Below are 24,841 nucleotides of genomic sequence, written 5' to 3'. Positions count from 1 at the left end.
GCAACTTATGACTTAACCTTTGTGTGCCTTCATTTATTTTTTCTTCTGTAAGATGAAATTAATTTTACCCATATGAAACTTATCGTGCTGACCAAAGATAAAATGTAAATAAAACTCTTGGAGGAGAATAGGAAGTTAATAGATCTTTTTCTATCCTGAACATAAAGCTTAGTCATACGTAATTATCATCTTCCTCAAAAGTAGCTCTTGTGGATACCTGAGTATAGAACTCCAGTTTGGTCCCTGATACTTCAAAACTTTTATGGTTTTACGAATTAAAAGGCGGCTCACACCTCCCTGGGATGAGGTGTGTGACAGCAGCTTGACAGTAGCAACAGTCCTGACTCTACTGTATGAGCCACACGGTCATGCTCCAAGTGTGGACATTTTGGTCTGGGGCTCCAGATGGGGCTCTGCACTGGAGTCTACATAATTAAAGCATAGCCTTTTCATTGTCATCTTGTGCATTTTTTTTTGATGAAAGTAAATTTCACCATTATTGCAAAATGAATATATTTTAAAATATGACAATTAGGGTTAACTTTTAACAGAAATAAGTAGCTAAGGAGCAATTTAGTACCTCTTTTAGTTACCTGGATGCTAAAGCAAAAAGCATGCAGTGAGTTGGCTTAAGCATTGGCAATGCAATTCTGAGTCTAGGAGAAGTCCAAAATCAAGGCACCAGCAAGGTGATGCTTTCTCCCCAACGACTGCGGCGTTTGGGGTTGACTGCTGGCGATCCTTGGTCCTTAGCTTTCCTGTCACATGGCAGTGCACCTGGTGGGCTCTCCTGGCTTCTCCAGCTTCTAGCTACTCCCTGAACAATGGGGTGCAAGGCCCATCCTCTCCAATCATGGGGGCAGATGGCCTGACCCCTCCAAACACAGGAGAACTTGCCCTTTCCACACAAGTGGGTGGGCCCACTCTCTTGACCCAGGGACATCTCTCTGGTCCAGACCTTGCTTCCTTGGTTCTGCCTTTGAAGTCATTCTTCTTTCACTTTGTCCATTTTCAGTGGTTCCACTCATATACAAATTTTGCAAAAATGTTGTTGGCTTTGCGTGCAGTTCTCGGGGTCCAAACCATCTTACAGTAGAACTTTCCACAGATGACTTGCTGCATGCCTGCATTTCCAGTCCTGACTTCCACTGAAACGGCTGACTGGATCCCTGTGCAATGAAAACCTCACAGTACCTGTCCCAATAATCCTTAACCTTGCAAAACAATTGCTTTTCACTCAGTGGCCTCTCAGAATATTTCTCTGTCTGTCCCTACTTGTCTGAGCAAATTCAGGAAAGGCTTCAATCTTCAATTTGCCTTTCTTTGTTTTGTTTTGTTTTGTTTTTTGGTCCACATGTGGGAAAGCTATATAGGACAGGGTAAAACTTCCTGCTGCTAAGATTTTGCCCGTTGTAGAAATGACTACCAATTGGCTTCTATTTTTCCTTTCCATGAAGAGTCACTCTGTTAATAAGTTTCCCTCATTTATTGATTTTCAAACTAGAAGCTTTTGAAGGAATTTTAAATAATATAGGAAGGGTGGACTGTTACTTGATTTATTTAGAAGTCATTCTCAGAGTAATTTTTTTTTTAGGAGGTACTAGGAATTGAACCCAGGACCTCATTTATGGGAAGCCAGCGCTCAACTACTGAGCTACATCTGCTCCCCCTCATAGTAATTTTTTTTTCAAAGATGTATTTATTTCTCCCCACCCCCCTTTTGTTTTGTACTTGTTGTGTCTGTTTGTCTTTGCTTCTTCAGGAGGCACCAGGAACTGAACCCAGGATCTCCAATATGGGAGGGAGACACCTAATCGCTTGAGTATGTTTTGTTGTGTATCTTATTGTGCTTTTTCTTCTTATGTCTCTTGTTGCATCACCTCTTGTTGCACAGCTTGCCACAGTGGGCACCAGCTCTCTGTCTTCCTTAGGAGGCACCAGGAATTGAACCAGGGGCCTCCCATGTGGTCAGCGGGAGCTCAGTAGCTTGAGCCACACTTCCCTAATTTTTTTTTTTTGAGGTACCAGTGCAAAGGAATTGACCTGGTACCTCATATGTGGGAAGTAGGCACTCAGCTTCTTGAGCTATATCCTCTTCCCTCCTCTTAGAAATTTAAATTTCTCCTTCAGATTTGGAACTTAATGAAGTTTTCTTTAAGTATGTATATCCCTCACACAAAGCATAATATTTAAAGTAAGAATTTCGGTAAATTTCTGAATAGTTTCAGACTTTTTTCAGTGTAACATAAAACTAGCCTGTGCAAGTTTAGTCGGGTTTGGAGTTCACTACGGAGGCTTAGCTGATGAAATAAAATGTCCTAAAAGTATATTAATATATCCTATGTTATCTCATTTAATTCTAGAATAGTTTTATCATGGAGGAAGAGCAGATGCTATTAGCCCTATTTTAAAGATGAGGAAAATGGGATGGAGGATGGAAAGGATGGGTTAGTTGAAACATCCCAACAATAGAAAACAGGCCCGGGTGCCTGCCTTATTTGATGGTGGGCTCAGCGTGGCCTTCACACAGGAAAGCTAGTCTAATATTTGTATGTAAAACCAGAGCAGTCACCTGTGTGGGACAGAGCACATCATGTGACTCTGATCCCTGAGACTGAGGCCAGTGTTTTCACACACCCTGCATAGGGTCTGTGATGTTGGGAGGAGAAGGGGCCCCTGCTCTGGAGCCAGAAGAACTCGTCTGGAGGTCCTGCCAGCTGCACCATTCAGCCGGCAATGGGAAATTTCCTGTCCTTTCTGGGCCTCCTTTTCCTGATCTGTAAAATGGTGCTACTGTTACTGCCCTTAAGCGACTGTTGGGTGAACCCCCAAGGCGCTGTGTGCATGCTTTGTCAGCTCTCAGGCACTGTTCAGGGGAGGGACCGCTGCCAGGGCCCTGCCTGCGGGAGTCTGGCTTACACTCATAGCCCCAAGCTTGGAAGCTTGTCGAGCTCAAGTCCATACCGCGTTTTCTCTGAAGACCAGATTTGCTGGGGTAAGCTACTCACCTTAACAGGCCAGTAGTCTGTCTGCTTCCTAGTGGATTTGTACCCTTGGCCCAGGAAAGAACTAAGCCATGCTTTGCTTGTAATGACATTCTTAGTTGCACTCATTTCTGTGATTATTTTGTCAACGTGTTGTCCATGCAGGGTTCAGCTCACTGCCATATCCTTGGTGCCCAGCAGAGTACCTGGCTTGTATGTGCAGTAAAAATTTTTTACACAAGTGAGTGAAAGATCGAGAGGAGCAGCTTGGGCGTGAAGCCCTAGAATCTTTACTCTGAAGGGATGTCAATCCAACAAGTTTTTTGAGTCTGGTGGGTTTACCCATCCCTGGTGGGCACACTTTTGATTAACAAATGAGGTTAATTTTGGAAGGCCTGGCATCCAGTTAAGGGTTCCATGGTAGGCACATCTCAGGGATTAACGATGACTGAATTTGCTCATTGCTAGTCCCATAATTTTAATCTATTAATTAATGAGAGCAAGGAATGTTGTAAATCATGTGCTATATTCATTTGAATGTGAAAAACTTGGCCCTGGATAGCTACAACTTAATTTCATTTTCTTGGTATTTGGTGAGCAGTCCTGGGTCTAAATGTACAGACTATTACATGGTTTTGTTAGGCCTCAAGGCAGGGCCTTTATGGATAACCAGAGATGGCATGAAGAAAACTTCAACACGAGAGTTAGGCAGACTCACATTTATTATGTCTGCAGAGGTGAGGAGCCAAGGCCAGTCTAAAGTGACTCAGACCCGACTCCCTATGCAGCAGTTTCACGCTTGCTTAAATACCCAAGTTACTACTTAGCATTTGCTTTGACTGTGTATTAGTTTTATGCATATGGATGAACACACATAGCTGGTTGTATAATTGTATGATGAGTACATTCAGGAAATCACGCTTGCACATACATTGCATGATCAAGAAAGGGGTGGATAACTCCACCCCTGGGTGGGAATTTTGCTATGTTTATTAAGTTAGTTGAAGTGAGGACAGCAAGGGGCTGCTTCTGAGCAGGTCTGGCCAACTGTTCGAAGCTGGTTTTCATACTTCATTACTTTAACAGGATATTCTTGACCACCAAAAGCGGAATTTGGTACTAAGAGAGCATTCAATCTCATTACCTTCTAATTTATATACAATTCTTTCCTTCATATCCTAGCAACAAGGACAGAAACAAGTTACTTTCAGGTATTCGGTCATCCTACATCCATCAGTTTGTCACCAGATGTCAGCTCTTTTTGGTGCATGAAATCAGTCAGCAAACATTTATCAAGTACCTACAAAATGTGCTTTGCCAGATTCTGAGGTCAAAAGTGGGATGAATGAGCCATGAAGGATACTTTGCCTTGAAGGATACTATGATGTTGAGTGAGGATTGGCCAGTAAATAGCTGGCTACAACATAAGATATAATGAGGGAATGCATGTGGCTCAAGCAGCTGGGCTCCCGTCTACCATGTAGGAGGTCCAGGGTTCGATACCCAGGGCCTCCTGGTGAAGGCAAGCTGCCCATGTGGTGGAGTGCCAGCTAACACCGAGAACTGACGCAACAAAAAGAGACACAGGAAAGACAATAAGAGACTTAGCATACCAGGGAGCTGAGGTAGTGCAAGAGAATGATTGCCTCTCTCCCACTCCAAAAGGTCCCAGGATTGGTTCCCGGAGCCACCTAATGAGAGCGCAAGCAGAAGAACACACAGCGAATGGACACAGAGGGCTGACAATGGGGGTAAAAATAAATAAAATTTAAATATCTTAAAAAAAAAAGATATAATGAAAGAAATGCTGTAATGAATTTAGAAGCCTGGTTCAGCAGGAACCCAGAGAAACCTGGCGAAACCTGCCCGAGAGGGCTGGCAGGCTCCTTCATGGTCTTGGGCAACAGCGAGAGAGACTGTGGGCTGGTGCACTGGAGCTGCTGCGAGGCAGTCCAGCAGGGAGGAGGCCAGAGCAGCTAGAGAACTGGTTGCCCTTCCTTCAGGCTTGCCTTGACTTGCAACTTCTTGGAAAAACACTGAGACCCAAGGCCTGGACTGTGCACTCAGCTGTGTGGCTTGGCCTTGGAGCACTGAAGGGTTTTGTCCCGTTTGCTGTTGGCAGAATGGAAGGAAATTGCGCCGACACTCCTAGTGCTAGAGGAGCCTTTACCATAGGGGTGAAATGCAGGTCCTTCAAGGAGGCTGTGAGCAGGTCCATAAAGCCTCACGACACCCAGGAGGGAGAACCTCTGCCTGTCTTCTCTGTTCATCTGCTGCCTGGATAAAAGAGAGACTCTGAAAGCCCTGTGTTTGGCAAACAGACTCCTCCGCTTCCCTCCCCTTGCTGGCAGGGCTGCGTTTCGGGAGCTATGACTGCATCAGAACATTCCATGAAAAATCTGTATGGAAAAATCTCTGACCCTTTTTTTAGTGGATTAGCTAGACTGATTTCTGTTTCCTCCAGTGCCTCATTAGTCAAGATTATTTGATGTTGTCCAGCTTTTAAAATAATCATTTTCCGCCTACGCAGAACATCCTGTAGACACATTTGAGTTTCCAGTGGGAACAGAGGGAAACTTACTTTTAAAACGAAGAAAACAAACCTCTTTTTATTTGGGAGGTGGAGGGTGTTGCAGACCTTGTAACAATTTGAGAATTCACTTTTGGTACCCAAACTAAAAAACTACACAAGTATAGTGAAAACACTGTGTGCCAGCTTATTGCTGTCCCTAGACCCATGTGCTATGGCCCCCAGTCCCTTTCCTGCTCCCTTTCATTAAGAAATACACATGCAAACATATACAGATAATATTGAGAAATACAAAAGCATATTTATAAAATACATGTAGAATCTGAAAAAACAGCAACATTTCCATTTAAAATACAGTGCTACTGTCAGCTTTGAAGCTCTTACATGCTTTTTTCCAGTCCCATCCCCTTCCCTACTTCCTAGTGGTAACTACTACCCTAAATTATTACTTCCTTTTTATTATAATTTTGCCATCTATGTGTGTACCCCTTAAAAAATTGTTTAGTTTTTTTAAATTTATTTTTAACTTCACAAAATTTTTATTTATTTTTTATTTTTGTTTAGTTTTATGAGTTTTAAATTTTATGTAAGTGGAATTATACTATATGTCGGTTTCTGTAATTTGCTTTTATACATACATACAAATGACGTTCCTAAGATTCGTCCATCTTGTTGCATATAGCTCTGCATAACAGATTCCACTTTTTCTGCATAGCGGATTCTACTTCATGAATACACAGCAGGTCTGTTCATTCATTCTCCTGTTGAAGGATGTTTGGAAGAATGAGATGGCCTAAGCCCCTGCTTCCTTCACACACCCTCCCCTCAACTCCCCATTTCCCCCACCTTGGGTAGATTTATAGCTGCACACTGGCTGGGAAGTTCTTCTTAGAAAAATTACTGCTAGGTCATAGAATGTCAGTTTTTTCCCAAAGGGGTTGTATTCATTTAACATGACCACCAACAATGTACAGAAGTTGCAGTTGCTCACTTTCTACCCAGACTTTTTACCAATTTGGTGATTGTGAAATAGTATGTAATGGTGGTTTTTATTTGCATATCCTTGGTTACTAATAAGTCTGAGTACCTGTATTTCCTCTTCTAAGTGCCTGTTCAAGTGTTGGGCCCATTTTTCTGCTGGAATTTTGGTCTTTTCTAACTGATTTTAGAAGCTCTTTATGTGTTCCAGATTGTAATCAGTTACATGAAAATATCGTAATCAGTTCACCAGTAGCTTTTCTTTATGAACACTTGTTTTATGAACAGAAGCTCTTAGGTTTAATGTAGGCAGATTTAATTAATCTGATTTTTATAGATTGGCTTTTTCATCCTATTTCACCCTTTTCTTCTCTGCGATAATTAAAGATATTCCTTATATTGGCTTCTTAAAGTCTTGTTTCTAATCCATGTGAAATTGATTTTTTGTGTATGAGATTCACATTTTCTATGTGAATATCTTATTGTTCCATAATACATTATTATTGTCAGTTTGTTTGGATTTACCCACATATTATGTGCTCATAATTTTTTCTCTTAGAACTTTCATAATCTTCCTAAAGTACATCCTTTAGTGGGGCTTTTGGTGGCACTAAGAGTTTTGCTTTGTCTAATTCCCACATACTTTTTAAAATTATTTTTGCTGGGTATAAAACTCTAGATTGACAGCTATATTCTTTAGCACACTGAAGACATTCTGTCATTCTCTGGCTTCTACTGTTGCTTTTGAAAATTCAGCTCTCAGTCTTATATTTTGTTACTGTGTGGGTAATCTCTCTTTTCTCTGAGTACTTTTAAGATGCCTTTTCTTTGGTGTCCTGCCGGATCTCTGCATCTCAGGTATGGATTTTGTTTGGCTTCCTAGAGCTGAGGCTTGGTATCTTTAAACACTTAGGAGATATTCTCAGGTATTTTGTCTTTAAGGTATTCAAATATTGTCTCTCCCCCTGCTCCCCTCAGGCCTTTTAAGTTACATACTTATCCACCATGCTGTGTAAGTTCTATTTCCTGTTTTCCATCTCTTTGTCTCTCTGCATTCTGGATAACTTCTTTTAGGTCCATCTTCCAGTTAATTTCCTCTCCAACTTTGTATAATGTTTTTAACTCTATCTTGATTTTTATCTCAAATTATGTTTCAATTTTAGGCATTTTATTTGGTTCTTTTGGAAATCCCCTTGACCATTTTTGATAGTCTCTTACTGCTTGCTAATAGTTTTCATGCTTCTTCCGCATACCAAACATTTATTTTATGTTCTGTGCTGACACTTCCACACTCTGAAACCTTGAGGTCTGATTCTGTGGTTTCTATTGGATCCTAATTCTTGGACCTTGTTTCTTTGAGTGGTTTATAATTTTTGACTGCGAGTTCTTGGTACTTTACCTGTGGGGAATTATTGGAAGCCTGGGTTGAAGGTGAATTCTCCATAGAGAATTTGCATTTGATTCCACCAGGGACCTCGAGGAAAAGAACTGTCAGCCCGGTATGGGTTTGAACTAAAATCACCACTTAAAATTTTCCGGTGACCTGCCTAGCATGAATTCTGTGAGGACCAGTTGATGGTTACAGCTTCTCAGGGATATAGTTTGTTCTTTTCTCCCAGCACCAAGGCTTGAGGGGGGTGAGCCGTTCTGTTTACTGCCCCTTGAAGGGGAGGGGATTGAGTATAGGCTATTTGTATTTTTATTCCTTTACCCTGAGGATGCAGCCCCTGGAGTCTCAGCCTCATGTTGGGGAGGTCGTCTTCTATTAGGCTCCCCATTTCAAACCACATTAGGTTTTTGTCTTCTGTTCTTCATGCTTTCAGAGCCTGTGTGAACTAAAATTCATTATACCTGAGGTCCCTCGGTTATCTTTGGACAAAAGTTTCATGCTCATTACTTCTCTGGTTCCTGCTTTCTCATAGTTTTTGATCTCTGAATATATTTTTTAATGCTTTGGCAATTGTTGCATTTTAAAAGACAACTCTGTATTTCATTCTTCATTTGTATTTGTTTTCAGCAGAAGTGTCTAAGAATCTTTGCTTGTTTATTGTCTCTAGTTTTTGGTGCTTTAGACTCTGAGAAGTTGCCAGTGAGATTCCATGACTTACCTGTTATTTTTTTGTTTCCAGCTCTCCGGGAGATGCTGCGTAACCACTCCTTTGTGGGCTGTGTGAATCCTCAGTGGGCCCTGGCACAGTATCAGACCAAGTTATACCTTCTCAATACCACCAAACTCAGGTAAGTTGGGGAATAAGTGAAAAGCACAGTCACTAGAAGGACTAGAGTCCAGGGAGAGGCAGCACGAGGTGGAGGGGAAGGGTTCAGGCTTTGAAGTCAGGCAGGTGTGGCTTTAAATCCAGGCTCTACCACTTAACCATTTGTGGACAAGTTACTCTCCCAAACTATACCTTAGATTTCTGCGAAACTTAACTTGAAGTTTTTTGTGAGAATAAGAAATAACATGAGAAACCTAGTCCTTGATAGGTACTCAGTAAACACTAGCTGCTGTGGGCACCCCCTGCTGCCGCTGTGCCCCAGGTGCTGAGTGTTCAGTGCTGTTAGAGAATCGCAGCATCTCTGGGTGCGATACCTCTTTTCCTCAGAGTTTTGGGGATTTAGCAAAGGCTTACTTACTCCAGCCATAGACAGCCAGTGGGGCAGTCCTGGCAGTGCCGTTTGTCCAGTGCAGGGCTGCTGACATTTCTACTGACGGTTTCCAGGGACCTTGACACATGAGCTCCTGTTGAGTCTAGAACCTTTATTAACTGTGTTCTCAAATAGGCATTTGGAGTGGGAAGAAGCTGCCACCATGCCTCTCTTAGACATCATTTACAGTGGGGCGGCCCTTGCCCGCTAAGCCTCACAGGGCTTTCAGCTACTTGGAGCTGGCACACGAGATAAGAGCCTGTTTGCCGTCCTTAACCTGGAAGCACCCCTGTAGAGTCGCTCCCTGTGGCACACGTGTTTCCTGGATATTCAGAGTGCGTTCCTCCCAGGCGTGGAGACCCTTTTTGTACAGCTCTGTCCAAAGTACATTTTCTTTGCTTTGAGAACCCTTGGGATTGCTGGTGAGCTACCACTTATTATTTGTTGGGAGAACTCTCTCCCTTTTATTTGCTTTTCCAGCATCCCAAAGTCCATGACTTCCAAGGCTCCCAATCCCAATTGTGTTCAGGTTCCTTCACCTCACAGATATATTATAGGCCAATCCTAGAATTTCAGTTAAATGTGAATGCTTTCCCATTGGAAAGAACTGGGTTCGGAGTCTGGTATCTAGAGTCACCTCCTTCCTTTACCACTTTTCTAACCCTGACCTGGGACAAGGCAGGTACTCACTGGATGCCTCAGTCTCCCCACGTGTAGTGCACCATAGCAGATGCATTGTCGACTTTGACCATGAGACGAGGTCTTTAGTAGACCTATGATTCAAATTGCTTGAAGAGCTATAAAGTACCATATAAATGTGGCTTTTGTGTCAGTTCTGGTTTTTTGGGTTTGTGTTGTTGTTGCTGTTGTTTTGGTAAGTAATTCAGTGTGCTGTGTACTGCACAGTTGTGGGAACATTGTTGGCCAGTATATCATTCTAAACCATATACCAGTGAAGTGTAGTTCTGCCTTAGATCTCCCTGCCCTACCTACATATTCCACATCATTTTAAATGATGAATTGTAAAAAAAAAAAAAGTGCTTTTTAGGATTCTTTATAAGTACACAGACTCCTTACATCTCACCACAGGAGGTCAACTCTGTTTACAGCGTCAGAGGGGTAGGAGTAGAGCATGGGTGGTATCGAGCCAGATCTTAGTCCTCGCCCGCAAGCCTGCGAGTGGAGACAGCCCGTAGCCCGCCCAGCTCTTGGAGGAGCAGATCTTGTTAAGACTGCTGGCGAGGTTCTCTGGTGAGGCAGAGCCACCCACCTTTTGTCCCATCCATGTCTTGGGGTTACTTCTCCTATTTTTTCCCTGCTACTTGGCTCTCAAGCAGTTCAGCTTTTACTTAAAGTTGCTTCACTTTTTATTTTCAGCGAAGAACTGTTCTACCAGATACTCATTTACGATTTTGCCAATTTTGGGGTTCTGAGGTTATCGGTAAGTTTATTTTCTGCTTCCCACTTATGAAATGTCAACAACTGGTCATTTTTGAAAATAGTAGCTCAATGCTAATATTTTATTTGTGGTATATTTGTTACATTTTTCTAAATATGCTTAGGATAGTTTCTGTATTATGTGATTTGCACATGGAAATATCTTTAATTGTAATAGCAGAACAGTCATTTGTTAACCAAGTTTTAAAATGTTTATTATTATACAAGTTAACATGTAACTAAGAAAATTTGGAAAGCGATAAAAATAGAAATAAACATTCTCTAAAGCCCCTGACCAAAACAGAACCTTACAAATAATTTTCATACATTTCCTCCAGACTTTTTCTGTGTCTAATTTTAATTTGGAATTAAAACCTATCTATGTGGTTTTATATTGGTTTATCTTTACATTTAACATTTTCTACAAAACAGCCTGCTGGGATTTTTTTTTTAACTATACAGTTGCAAAAATAATATAAAATCCATATAGAGAATGCCAACATACCCCCTGCCCACATACCCAGATCCAACTTGTAACACTTTGCCACATCTGCCATATTATTCCATCTCTCCAACCATCCACCCACCCGACTTTTTATTTTCTAAACATTTAAGAGTAGGTTGTATACATCCTGCTCCTTAATACTTTTTAAGTATTAATACTTAATACTTCCAGGTATATTTTCTAAGAACAAGAATATTCACTTTTGCAACCACCTAAATACAGTCATCCAGTTCAAGAAATTTAACATTAATACACAGCTTCGACTCTTATCTCCCAGTATTTTCATATGTTCAGTAATATTCTTTTGGGCTTTATCTCTTCCATTATTAAATCCAATCAAGGACCATGTATTGTGTTAGTTTTGTCTCTTTAGGCTCTCTTTAAAAAAAATTGTGGAATTCTTTGTACAACATAAAATTTTCCAACCCCCCCCCAAGCATACAATTCAGTGGGACTAATCACATTCACAGTGTTACACTACACCCTCACCACTGTCTAGCACCAAAACTTTCCCATCACCCCAAAGACAAACCCTGCCCCTATAATGCATGATCTCCCCAGCTCCTCTCCCCCCACTGCTGGTAACCTGCATTCTGCGTGTCTGTAAATTTGCAGATTTGCAGAGCTTAGTTATTTCATGTAAGTGGCATCATACAATATCTGTTCTTTAGTGTCTAACTTATTTCATGCAATGTCTTCAAGGTTCATCCATGTAGAACTTCATTCCTTCTTATGGCTGAATAATATTCCATTGTATGAATATACTGCGTTTTGTTTTTCCATTCATCTGCTTATGAACACTTGGGTTGCTTCCACTGTTTATTATGAAAAACCTGCTATGAACATTGGTATACAAATATCTAGTTGACTCCCCACTTTCACTTCTTTTGCATATATATTTAAAAGTGAAATTGCCAGATCATATGGTAGTTCCATGTTTAACTTTTTGAGGAACTGCCACACTGTTTTCCACAGCTGCTATATCATTTTACATTCCCACCAATAATGTAGGAGGGTTCCTATTTTTCCACATTGTCACCAGCACTTGTTACTTTCTGGTTTTGTTTTTTGTTTTTGTTTAATAGCCATTATAGTGAGTGTGAGGTGGTATCTCATTGTGGTTTTTTTTTTTTTTAAGATTTATTTTTTATTCATTTCTTTCCCCCCCGCCCCAGTGTCTGCTCTCTGTGTCCATTCGCTGTGTGTTCTTCTGTATCCGGTTGCATTCTTATAAGCGGCACCGGGAATCTGTGTCTCTTTTTGTTACATCATCTTGCTGCGTCAGCTCTGCATGTGTGCGGCGCCACTCCCGGGCAGCCTGCGCTTTTTTTGCGAGAGGCGGCTCTCCTTATGGGGCAGACTCCTTGCACATGGGGCTCCCCTACGCCGGGGACACCCCTGTGTGGCACAGTACTCCTTGCGTGCATCAACACTGCGCATGGGCCAGCTCATCACACAGGTGAGGGGGCCCTGGTTTGAACCCTGGACCTCCCATGTGGTAGGTGGACACTCTACCAGTTGAGCCAAATCCGCTTCCCTCATTGTGGTTTTGGTTGGCATTCCTGTAATGGCTAATGATTTTCAGCATCTTTCCATGTGTATATTGGCCATTTGTTTATCTTTCTCGGAGAAGTGTCTATTCAAGTTGTTTGCCTATTTTTTAATTGTGTTGTCTTTTTGTTGTTGAGTTGTAGTTCCGTATATATTCTGGATATTAAACCCTTATCAGATACATGGTTTCCAAATATTTTCTACCATTCTATTGGTTGCCTTTTTACTTTCTTGAAATGTATTATCTGGTTTCCAAATATTTGGGGATTTTCCATAAACCTTTAGGCTTTTGATGCACAAAACTTTTTCATTTTGATGAAGCCCAACTTAACTATTGTTTTTCATTGATCATGCTGATTGCTGAAATTTTGATTGTGGTTGTGTTGAATCTGTATCTGGGAGAAAATCTTTGGATAGCTTTATCCCTTAGTATTTCACATTTTTTGATGCTATTATAAAGGGTATTTTAAAAATTTCAATTCCTTACTGATTTGTTGCTAGTATTTAGACAAGCATTTGATTTTTGTGTATTGATCTTGCACCCTGACTTGCTAACCTTACTTACTAGTTTTGGTAACTTTTTCCAAAGGTCTGCTATGCAGACAATCATGTCATCTGTGAATAATGGGAATTTTATTTCTTCCTATCTTACATGGATGCCTTTTATTTCTTTCTCTTACCGGATTGCACTGGCTAGAACCTCTAATACAATGTTGAATAGAACTGGTGACGGTGGAAATCCTTTTCTTGTTTCTGATCTTAGGGGGAAAGCATTCAGTTCACCACTAAAAATAATGTTAGCCATAGGTTTTTCATAGATGCCCCTTACCAGATTGAGGAAGCTCCCTTCTTTTCCTGGGTTGCTTTGAGTTTTTATTAGGAATGGATGTTAGATTTTGGCAAATGCTTTCCTACGTCTATTGAAATGATTATATGATTTTTGCTTTAGTTTATTAATATAGGGAATTACATTGATTGATTTTCATTTGTTTAACCAATCTTGCATTCCTGGGATGAACCCTGCTTGATCATGATATATTATCTATTTTTTATATAATTGGATTTGATTTGCTTAAATCTTCTTTAGAATTTTTACATCTATGTTTATGAAGGATACTGGTTTATAGTTTCCTTACATGGTATTTGTCTGGTTTTGGTATCAGGGTAAAGCTTGCCTCGTAGAATGAGTTAGAAAGTGTACTCCTCTGTTCCATTTTCTGAAAGCTTGTGTAGAATGTGTTTAGTCCTCAAATGTTTGGTAGAATTCACCAGTAAAGCCATGTGGGCCTGGAGTTTCTTTGTGGGAAGGTTTTTAATTATAAATTCATTCTTTTTAGTAGAACCATTTAGATTATTTCTTCTTGAGTGAGCTTTGGTAATTTGTATCTTTCATTTATCCATTTAATATAAGGTTTCAAACTTATTGGCAAAGTATTTCATAGTATTTTAATTATCTATGTAATATCTGTAAGTCTTTGGTGCTATAACCTTTATTCCTAATTATCAGTCTTGCTAAAAGTTTATCAATTTTATTGATCTTCTCAAAGATCTAACTTTTGGTTTCATTGATTTTTCTCTATTGTTTTTCTGTTTCCTATTTCACCGGTATCTGCCCTGATCTTTATTATTTCCTTTCTTCCACTTATTTTGGGTTTATTTGCTCTTCTGTTTCAAGTTTAAGGGTGGAGACTAAGGTCCCTCATGTCAGACCTTTCTTCCTCAGGTGTCTAGTGTTACACACGTTCCCTTACATACTGCTGCTTTAGTGGTGTCCCACAAATTTTGTTTTCATTTTCATTCAGTTCACAATATTTTCTAACTTCCCCATTGATTTATTCTTTAGCCCACTGGTTATTTAGAAGTGTGTTATCTGGCTTCCAAATATTTGGAGATTTTCCAGAAATCTTTTTATTGATTTCTAATTTCATTTCATTTTGACCAAAGAACATACTTGAATCCTTTTGCATTTATTGAGACTTGTTTTATGGCCCAGAATATGATCTGTCTTGGTAAATTTTCCACGTGCACTTGTAAAGAACTTGCATTCTATAAATGTCAAGTGTATCAAGTTGACAGGTTTGTTCGAGTTTTCTATATCCTTACTACATTTGTTATTTTTAAGAGAGGTATTGAAACCTCCAAAGATAATTATGAATTTGTCTATTTCTCTTTGCAGTTCTGTTTGTTTTCCTTCACGTGTTATAAAGCTCTGTTTTTGGGTGCATAAACATTTAAAATTGTTATGTACTTTTGATTAATTGGCTCCTCTGTCATTATGAAAAAATAATGTATTGAGTTTATAACATATGTAAAAATAAAATGTATGTCATCAGTAACACTGTTAAGGAGGGGAGAAATGCAAGATAGCAGGCACTTTATTCTTACCATAGATTTCAACCTTCTGTCTCATCAGATGGTTTTCCTGGAATACCATTTGATTTAACTTATTCTCCCTCCCCTATGCTTTGGTTACGGGTGAGGCAGTAGAAAGAAATGATCTGTTTAGCGATTTCCTAAAAGTACAGAAGTGATGTTCTGAGAGGCTTCACAGAGGGGGGCCTCCACACGGCCTCATGCTCTCCACCGGCACAGCAGGTTTTTTGCCTCTCACATCTCTGTTGAAGTTGCCATTGATGAGGAAGAGACTTGGTTGTCGGTTTTCCTGGAGCGAGATGGGAATGTGTTGGGTTTGTGGTTTCTCACCTGCCGTTTGGATGGCCTTCGCCTGGGTGCCTGTGAGCACTTGCTCCTTATGTTCTTGCTCCTTCTTAGGAGCCAGCGCCACTCTTTGACCTCGCGATGCTCGCCTTAGAAAGTCCTGAGAGCGGCTGGACGGAGGAAGATGGTCCCAAAGAAGGACTTGCCGAGTACATCGTTGAGTTTCTGAAGAAGAAGGCTGAGATGCTTGCCGACTATTTCTCTTTGGAAATTGATGAGGTGTGACCGCCGTTCTTACCACTGTTGTAACGTCCTTCAGATGAGAGTCATGGTCTGGGAGCGAGTGTAGCTCATGGGTGAGCACCTCCTTGGCATGTGAGAGGTCCCGGTTTCAATCCCCCTCACCTCCTTTAACAAGGAAAAGTCATGGTCTGTAGTTGGTCTAAGAGCGGATTTGAAGGATGGGCCTCCCCTCAGTAGTAGCATGTGACAGGTGACATCTCTCCACTCCCCAATTGCATTTCTAGTTTACACAACCATTCTGTTATTCGTTCTCACACACGCCATTCCCAGGGCTAAGGACCCAGGTCGGAGGGAGAGCTGAAGCCCACAGACCCTCCCTGCAGGCTGTGGCAAAGGAGATTGTGCTCTGTCTCTTCCTCTATTCCTTCCTTTCAGTCTCTTCAGATTTGGGGCTTTCCACCTTGATGTATTCTTCAGCTGGTGAGTGGATCCAAAGACAAGACTGTTCTGTGTAGCATGTCAGGACGAAAAGGTCTTTACGTGCCTAGCTGGGCTCTCCTGCCCCCATGCCTTGCCCTGTCAAGGGTCTGTCACCCAGATGGGCAGTGATGAGGACAGAGCCCGCAGGGAACCCTGGAGAAGTGCGTTCACTTCAACTGAGCGGCATGGTTCCTTGTCCCCTTACTGTCCTGGCTTTTCCCCCACAAGCAGGAAGGGAATGTGACGGGGCTACCCCTTCTGATCGACAGCTACGTGCCCCCTTTGGAGGGGCTGCCCATCTTCATTCTTCGACTCGCCACTGAGGTAAGGCATCAGGCCCACGCTCAGCGTGGGGGCGGGCGCCCAGCGTGGGGGGCGGGCGCCCAGCGTGGGGGGCGGGCGCCCAGCGTGGGGGGCGGACGGAGGAGGCCCGGGCCAGCCTTCAGATGGAATGATGGTGAAAGGGGTGGAAGAGCTACAGGCCCCACTCTTCCCCCACTCCCCTTCCCCAGCAGTACTCAGGAGTTCCAAACTACGGCCTTCATGCCTACGGTCTTATTTAATTTTTTAGCTTTAAGTCAGGGGTTCTTAGGTGTTTTTGTTCTGCAGATCCCTTTGCCAGTCATGTGAAAACCACACTACTAAGTCCACACTATACTATTATTTAACAGAATATCACACCTGCACCAACACATCCCCACAAGATAAAAAATTTATTATTTTTTTTAATTTCAAGCTCACAGACTACTGGTTGAGAACCCGTTTTGAATAGTGACCTCCATTTAGAAATAAAAATGTGTTTAAAGACATATCTGTATTCCGATATTGAATTTTCTCTTTGGACTAGGTGAACTGGGATGAAGAAAAGGAATGCTTTGAAAGCCTCAGTAAAGAATGTGCAATGTTCTACTCCATCCGGAAACAGTACATATGTGAGGAGTCGACCCTCTCGGGCCAGCAGGTACTGGGACGCCACTGGCACCCAGGCCTGGGACAGGCCCTTGCACAACCTTGACAAGATCAAACTTCCCCACCCCTGGAATCCTAGGGTTGCACTGCACATAACAGGATTTAAACACACTATCAGCCTTTATTCATGCATTTTATTTTACTGCTGATCTAAGAGTACCTCCAGAGTGCTCTCAGAAACTGTCGAAAGTGAAAAGCCAAGCCATCACAGTGCAGATGCAGCTGAGTTCCACTGTCCCAACTGGCAGGCCCGTGTTTCTCTTGTTAGCCCTTAGCGTGTAACCAGTCTTCAGATTCCCCCAGCTCCTACAGCTTTTGCCTTAACCTGCACCCAACGCTGCACACCCAGGAAAACAAGGCTATGCTGAGGCCAGAGCCCCCTATTATGGAAACTTAGCTTGACCCCCAGAAAGCCCTGGTTTTAACTAAAGGTTTAGTGTCACTTTTTCCACCTAGATGACGGTGCTTTTCAGTGAACTGTGAGAGGGCGGGAATGGGGGTGAAAGTGTGAGAATCAAAGGGTCGTCACTTCACAGACGAAGCCACCTCCCTGGCTTGCTTACAGGCACCCTCTGAGGGTGCCCCAGGTGAGGGAGCTCAGAGGGCAGGCAGCATGCATGGTCAGGAGCGCCAGGCCTGCCGCTTCCTTCCCCAGGGACTCGCCCGCTCCAGTGCAGGCAGCAAGGCAGCACTCTCCAGCCTGTGCTGAGGACAGGCCGGCTGCGGAAAGGAAGGGCAGATGGAAAAGGCTCTTGTGTGTGAGACAGCTAACGTTCAGAGACAGGAGAGGAAGGATCGAGTGAAGGAATCCTCATTTGTCATTTCTTACCTGTGGAGCTTTTTGGGTAACAGGGCTACTTTAAGACCCCAAATTTAATGGCGAGGTGGGAATGTACTTCCCCACTGTTATCATCCAAATAGTCAAGATCAGACGTTGTTTTAGATCCTGTTGAAATAAAGACATTCCGTCTGAATACAAACAAGGGCTCTGTGGGAGAAAGTCCTGTAAGAGCAGTGGATTCTCCTCCCTCGTACGTCCAGTGCCTGAGAGGCTGGCCTGGAGAAGCACGTCATGAGCGTTAGTAATATGGCCCATTGAACAGTCACCGAGGTTCTCCAGGCCCCAGCGCTTGCCAGCAAGGAAGCCAGTTTACACTGGGGGGCAAAGGGAAGGCTGGCGTCAGACCTTCAGGCTTATGACATCTCATGTGTCTTCCAGGGTGCTGTGCCTGGGTCCACTCCCAACCCCTGGAAGTGGACTGTGGAACACATTGTCTACAAAGCCTTCCGCTCATACCTTCTGCCTCCTAAACAGTTCACAGAAGATGGAAATATTCTGCAAATTGCTAACCTGCCTGACCTATACAAAGTCTTTGAGAGGTGTTAATGTCATTTATGGACTCAGGAGTATATTGTTCTTCTTTTGGTAGGACTTAAGGATGAAGATTCCCTTTTGCCTTTTCACTTCTTCATGCCTGGTGGGATAACTGTAAATAAATTGTCAAATGTGTCCTAATATAATTTAGTAGATATTTAATTTCATTATACTTCAAAGTTTTACTAGGCTGATTTTTACCTAGTGTATATGACTGTTGAAGAATACCCAAAGAAGTTGGAAAGCCTTCTGGGTATCTGATAAGGTTTATAAGCACCATTAAGAATTCTGTCAGGAGCAGATGCTCAAGCAGTTGGGTGCCCATCTCCCACATGGGAGCTCCTGAGTTTGGTTCCTGGTGCCTCCTGAAGAAGACGAGCACGACGGCAAGCTGGCGCAACGAGATAACACAGACACAAGAGACAGTGGCTCAAATGATTGGGCACCTCCCTCCCACATAGGAGGTCCCAGGTTTGTTTCCTGGTGCTGTTGAAAGACCAGTGGACAGAGAGAGTACACAATGAACAGACACAGGGAGCAGACACCAAGCACAAGCAACAAGGGGTAAGAAATCTTCAAAAAACAAAAACAAAAAGAATTCTATCTGTAAACCCACAACTTCTCTAGTTAAAAAAGAAGAATTCTAAAAAGGCCTTCAAGATTTTTTCACTGATCATGCTCTGATTTGATTCTTCCTATAGCCTGATAAGTGTCTATTATCACATGATAGAAGTTAATCATGTTGGCTCAGGTGCCATTTAAAAGGGGCCCTGAATACCTAAGAGGCTGATGACATTATGAAGAAAGCTTGCGCTGATAATCTGTTAGTGTCTCCAACGGCCAAATCTCATTGATTTATTCTATTTTTGAGGTCCCTGGGCCAGGTATTAAAACAGGACGTCAAATGCAGGAAGCTGGCGCTCAACCACGGAGCCACAGGGACTTCCCTGAGTTGGTTTTTCTTCATTGTTTTTTGTTTTTAGGAGGCACTGGGGACCAAACCCAGGACTCCCATGTGGGAAGCAGGCACTCAACCACTTGGGCCACATCCATGCCCCTGATGAATTCTTAATGAGAAAATAATTAGGATTTCTATTCTTGAGGAAATAAAATCGTCCTTATTCAGACTATATTTGGCTATGACTTTTTAAGTTGCCCACTTTGTTAATGGCTGTAAGTACTACCAGCTTAAGGGAAAGAGGTTTCTAAGTATTCTTTCTGAAGGATGATGTAAAATTACAAACTGTGACGACATAAGCTATCTTACTGTTAGTCTCCAGCGGTAGAAATGTAGCATTCAGCAGGGGTGGTGGTTTTGAGGTAGGATCCAGATTACAAGATTCAATGAAGTTCATTAGAAAAGGATAGAACATTCTCTGGTATGAAGAGGTAGGCCATTTCCCTTGGAAAAGACGGGACAATAGAAGTATCGCTACAGAAGGCATATATTTGTGGTCCCACAGACCAAGGCAATGCCAGATTCTAACAGAACTGCCAAAAAGTAGAAAAGGGCATCTCGGAGGTGAGATTCTGTGAACCCAGGAGGGGCACAGGCTGAGGTGACCATGGGTGGAGAAAAGGAAGAGGTATGTGGTTCCAGCTGTGAAAGTTTACAAGAAATCTGTTTTTCAGAACATCCCACACCCACCCACCTATTCACATATGCAAATACAACTAGGTTGTTATATCTAGAAAAGAAAATGTACAGGAAATCATCTCAGTTCAGGAGACTGGTTTCCATAATTTAAAACTGAAGGCCTAATAAATTTTTCTAAATAAGGGAATAATTATTATTTTATTCACTTTTGAGTTACCATTAATTTCAAGTCTGGTTTTATTATCTTGTATGGTCTTGATTCATTAGATTTTCCCTAATATTTTTCTGTGTAAACACTTTGCAGATACAGTAATCACTTCCATAAAACCACCTTGATTCTAAGTGCAAAAGAATCAGAAATACTGTCAATGGGCTGCACTCGATATCAAAACCTCTTGAATTGAGTACCTTTAAAAATGCAACTAAAGTTCTTAAAATATTCTATATACCAAATTATTTTTCTTTGAGGAGGGAGAAGAGGGGCAGGATGGGAAGAGATGTGATGGCCATGATTTGTTTTAAAGGCTCCTGCAACAAATTGAATGTATTGGTAGCCAATTGTGCTCAGCAAAAGGGTGTATTGAACAGAAGCTTCAGGCAGATTTCCCACCTGCCTGCCCCGTCCTCTCTCCCCATCAGGCTTGTCTGAGGCTTCATTCCTCACACAAGCAGGGGAATGAAACACTTGACAAGGTACAGCAGAGTTGATCATGAAGAATAAGGACCCACTCTTACTTGAAGAGTACAAGGCCTCGGAATTCCCCTGCCCCATGCAACAAAGCGAGTTTTATATATGCACCACCCACCGTGTGTTTTTCTAATGTTTTCTTATATAAATTTAAATATTTTACAAAAAGGCTTTTTCCTCCAAACATACAAATTTGAGTGAAAGGTATATTCACCACCTGTAAACTTGCTTCTTCACTAAAATATAAATGCGGTCTGATAGTAAATGTCTTTTGACCACGGGCGATCACCGTGGAGAAGGCACTTGTCTCCTCGTGTCTCCAGCGACTATCTCAGCGAGCACTCGCAGAATCACCGCCCTCCAGAATCAGTGCCAAGGCCCCCGAGTGCCTCCTCACCGGTGCAGCTGGGGGGAAGTGGCGAGGAAACTTGATTCTAAACTTACGGAAATAAAAAATAAAAACAGCATGGATGTTGGTTCTTAGTTTAGAATCAAACTACAAACAGAAAAAATCCAAAGTGTTCGTTCATGAAGATTCAAACCTGTTTCATTCTCTCATAAATTATAAAATACAAAGGTGGCTATTTTAATGACAAAAATCAAACAGTACTGAAAGGGGTTTGTGTCGATGGACAAAGTCAGTCAGTCCCCCTGGGTGAGGCTCGGGGAGCGGCACGGGCTGACAGCAGCCTCCTACTGCTGGGCCAGCAGCGCCGTCCTGTTAGCCTTCATCTTCTCCAGCCGCTTGGCCAGGTGGCTGTTGGTCATCTCCATCTCCTCAATCTTGTCCAGTGCGGTTCGAAGCTGGAGACAGGAAGGGCCCAGTCACTTCACATGGTCAGAAACAAACAGTGCTACTTCACTGTCAACTTTCTAGGAATCGGAAGCCCTGCTAATGCTGCTAATCCTGCTAATCCTGTCCTGCACAGGATTCCATGGCTCAATTTTTGTTTTCCAGTCAGCCGGAGGTGTTAAATGGTGAGGCTGAGGATTGTCTATTGTTTAAATCACAAAAAAGATACACAAAATTCAGGTAAAGAGGCCTAATTTGAAGCCAAATAACTAACCAAAATTTAAAAGTAAGTGGCAGTCATATGTAGGTCAAAATCCAACATGGCAAAGAATTATTTTCAAAGGAAATAATTTAGGATAATTCTTTTTAGGAATGTATTCCGAAAAGCATATTAAAAACAAGTACCTCTCGTTGTAGCTTCCTCTTTTCTGCTTTCAGTTCATCTTCCACTTTCTCCGCATTCTCAGCAGCGGTTTTGTATCTCAGCACCTGTCCCTCAAGCCGGCTGATCTGTAAATGCAAGAACACAGGCCTCTGGTATTGAGGACGAGGAGCCACCACGTGTAGCCGAGATGGAAGTACAATGTCACGACAAATTCCAAGTGTTCTAACACTAAGAGCCCCTTAGGGTGAGTCATAGGCCCGCAGAACCCAACTGCTATTTATAAATCAAGCCATGTCCCCAGAGAGGATTACAGCTGCAGAGTCATGGGGCCAATTTCCCATGTTAAGTTTAACGACCGTATTAAACATTGAAATGCCAAAGTAACATCATAGAAGGAGATTCACTGAATGGAAAATTTTTTAGTCTTTGAAATATACAATAAGGGATTGTGTTATAAACTACCATTCTCTTGAATTCTCTTGAAACCTACTAAAAGAACTATAGGTACTGTTTCAATGTTTGTACAGAAAACAAAAAGGCTGAAGTGTACCCCTCACCTTCTCAGGCGTTCCTTGCTGGCTTTGCCATTTTAATGCAGGGCTTCTGGAGAGCTCCAACTGCAAAGTCAGCCGCCCACGGACAGCCACGCGTGGGTTACCACTTGTGGGAAGCAGATGTGTTCTAAAGGGCATTTCAGTCACCTGGTACTATACAGAAGTACTTACGCTTTGCTCCAAGGTGGTTATATCCTGTTCTGCTTTCGAAAGCTTAAATTTGTATTCACTAATTTGTCTATTGGCATCTCCTAGAAGAGACGATGATATGAATTACTGCTCAGAAGTAAAGGCATGACCCACCAGGCAATAACACCCAATAGCATGGGAGAGGAGCCTGAGGTCTCAGGCTACAGACCACGAATGCACACACAACCACGGCATCTTCTGGCAGAGCAGGGTCTGGCTTGTGTACACCACTAGAAGTTCTAGCATTTCTGTTGCAACAACATGGCTTGGACGAGGAGTAAGAAGAACATTCACTCTGCCCCATGAAAAGCAGGAGCCCTGCCAGCGCAGCAGCGGCCCCTCCAGCCTCGACTGCAGACCCCACAGCCCGGCCTCTGTGTCCCCTGCGCCAGGCCCTCCCAGCCCCACGCAGTCTCACCTCCCAGGGCTTGCTCCTGCTCTCCCAACACTGCAAGCGACCTTTCCTCCCCACCACTGATTTAAGTTTGAATCAGCCTTCAAGGCTGTGCTCAATTTTCACTTCCTTCATTATTCTCCTTAGTTAATTGTAATTTCTTGTGTTTTCTTTGCATTCTCTTTCATGACATATTTTTATAAAGGAGAGGGAACCTGTCTTAGCCTTCTTGGCGTCTACCTCTGCACAACCAAGTGCTCTGCACACAGTGTATGCTTAATAAAAACTTGCTAAATTAGGCTGGAATACTTTTCAAATAACATGCTGTGATACTATGTTCTGAGTAGAGCTAAATCATTAGATACACTGATTAGATATATCTGACTTAAGAAGTAAATCACTTAAAGTTTTAAAATGACAAAGGCAAACAAAAAAGTAAAATGACAAGGGAGATAAAAATTCCCTCCAGCAACCCAAATTTTACAAAACTCCCTCTCTTAAATGATTATAGGATAAGAATCATGTGGCATCAGAAGCTAAACCTTATCTAACCTACCAAAGGAAAAATTCAAATGCCCTAATTTAAAAACTTTTCCGAATTTCCACATAACTAAGGTTACAACTACTTATCTAAGCATTTTCAACACAAGATGTTTTTCTAACTGGTTATGCCACCCTAAAAGGAAGGAGATTATAAAAGCATCAGGAATGTATTTTTTTAATCCCAGCAATCTATGGATTATCAAAATGTGCTGTTTTCTTTCTTCTCTCCAAACCACCATTCCTTCGTTTTTAATGTAAATCCCTTGTCTCTGCCATTTCATGTGTGTTTTGAAATCCTATTCCAAAATACCATGCCTAAGAGCCAAGGGCCTGTCCAGAACAAGAATCCAGGGCAGCTGCTTCCTTTTGTCTTCCGTGCCAGGCCCGGTCTTCTCTGTTCTCCGCCCACTTGGTCCTGCAACTTCAGCCTGGGTGCTTCTCCCTGCCTTCTGCAAACACCTGCTCTGGAACTCTACTGCCCTGGGAAGTAGTCACAGAGACATGCCAGACCGCCCCCCTCAGGGATGCCTTTTGGATTTGTTGCTTTGGGCCACTTTTCAACTCAGTCCCCTGCCCTGTCTCTGTGACAGCTGGAGGCCCTTGTACCTGCAGGCCCTTTGTATTGCCAGGACAACCCACAGAGCCTCCTAACTAGTCAAGCCTGCCTCCTATGCCCCTTTCTTCATCTATCCTCCACACCAAAATAATGTTTCTAGAACAAAAACTGACCAAGTGTCTTAAGTGTCCTAACACCCAAGAGAGAAACTGATAATTCTCTTCTATTTCACCTAACTCAGAATATTTAGGGGGAAAGCCAGGGAATTACCGAGGTTTTTAAATCAGTTATCAAAAAAGTCACTATTCAAAAAGGAAAAAAATAAAAGTCTCCCCTATGAAGAATACAACCCTAACAAAGGCTAACTATATATGAATAGCTACCCAAATCCCCCAACTTTGGGAATTACTGTGAAGATGGTGGGTATTTTTAAATAATGTGGGGTCAAAAGGAGAAAGGCAAACTGGAACAATCCGGGTAAAGTGAATAGGCTAGACATTTTTGTGGCCTTGTTTTAGACCCCATCTAATAAAGATTCATTTGGGTTAACAAGAATACCTCCAGGAAAATTCTGAAACTACGCTACCATTCACATTAGAGGGAATTAGTTCCAAACATGTTCCTCCAATTATCCTAGATAAATTCCACAAAAGCTGGAATTGGGGGACTGGGGTGGGTGCTGCACGGGAGCTATAATATAGATGACATGGGCTGTGGAAATGGACAGTGTTGGGATGTCAAAGGCATTTCACTACTTCAGAAAGGTCCCAGGAATTGCTTTGCCTA

General features: G+C 42.3%; 2 protein-coding genes across 14 annotated transcripts in view; one reads left to right on the top strand and one right to left on the bottom strand.

Annotated features, from left to right (window-relative positions):
- MLH1 (mutL homolog 1) overlaps positions 1–19,486 on the top strand; it is a 59,574-nt gene extending 40,088 nt beyond the window's left edge. For 3 of the 8 annotated variants that reach the window (XM_058290798.2, XM_058290800.2, XM_071212829.1), the window contains exons 14-20: positions 4,650–4,735; positions 8,622–8,730; positions 10,516–10,579; positions 15,404–15,568; positions 16,244–16,336; positions 16,860–16,973; positions 18,201–19,486. In XM_058290798.2, coding sequence (XP_058146781.1) covers positions 4,650–4,735; positions 8,622–8,730; positions 10,516–10,579; positions 15,404–15,568; positions 16,244–16,336; positions 16,860–16,973; positions 18,201–18,368 — 799 coding nt within the window. In that variant the 3' untranslated portion in view covers positions 18,369–19,486. Of the gene's footprint in view, positions 1–4,649; positions 4,736–8,621; positions 8,731–10,515; positions 10,580–15,403; positions 15,569–15,967; positions 16,337–16,859; positions 16,974–18,200 lie in introns of those variants that run through there. The other 5 variants (XM_058290799.2, XM_071212830.1, XM_071212831.1 and 2 more) reach the window with 3 other exon arrangements.
- A 1,622-nt stretch (positions 19,487–21,108) lies between these two features.
- Positions 21,109–24,841, bottom strand: part of LRRFIP2 (LRR binding FLII interacting protein 2) — a 117,681-nt gene continuing 113,948 nt past the window's right edge. For all 6 annotated transcript variants that reach the window (XM_058290802.2, XM_058290805.2, XM_058290806.2 and 3 more), the window contains 3 exons: positions 22,545–22,624; positions 21,840–21,944; positions 21,109–21,445 (listed from right to left, as the gene is read on the bottom strand). In XM_058290802.2, the coding sequence (XP_058146785.1) occupies positions 21,335–21,445; positions 21,840–21,944; positions 22,545–22,624 (296 nt within the window). In that variant the 3' untranslated portion in view covers positions 21,109–21,334. The remainder of the gene's footprint in view (positions 21,446–21,839; positions 21,945–22,544; positions 22,625–24,841) is intronic.

The sequence above is a fragment of the Dasypus novemcinctus genome, chromosome 31 (assembly GCF_030445035.2).
Source record: "Dasypus novemcinctus isolate mDasNov1 chromosome 31, mDasNov1.1.hap2, whole genome shotgun sequence".
NCBI lineage: Eukaryota > Metazoa > Chordata > Mammalia > Cingulata > Dasypodidae > Dasypus > Dasypus novemcinctus.
This window is presented reverse-complemented; position numbering and strand designations above follow the sequence as displayed.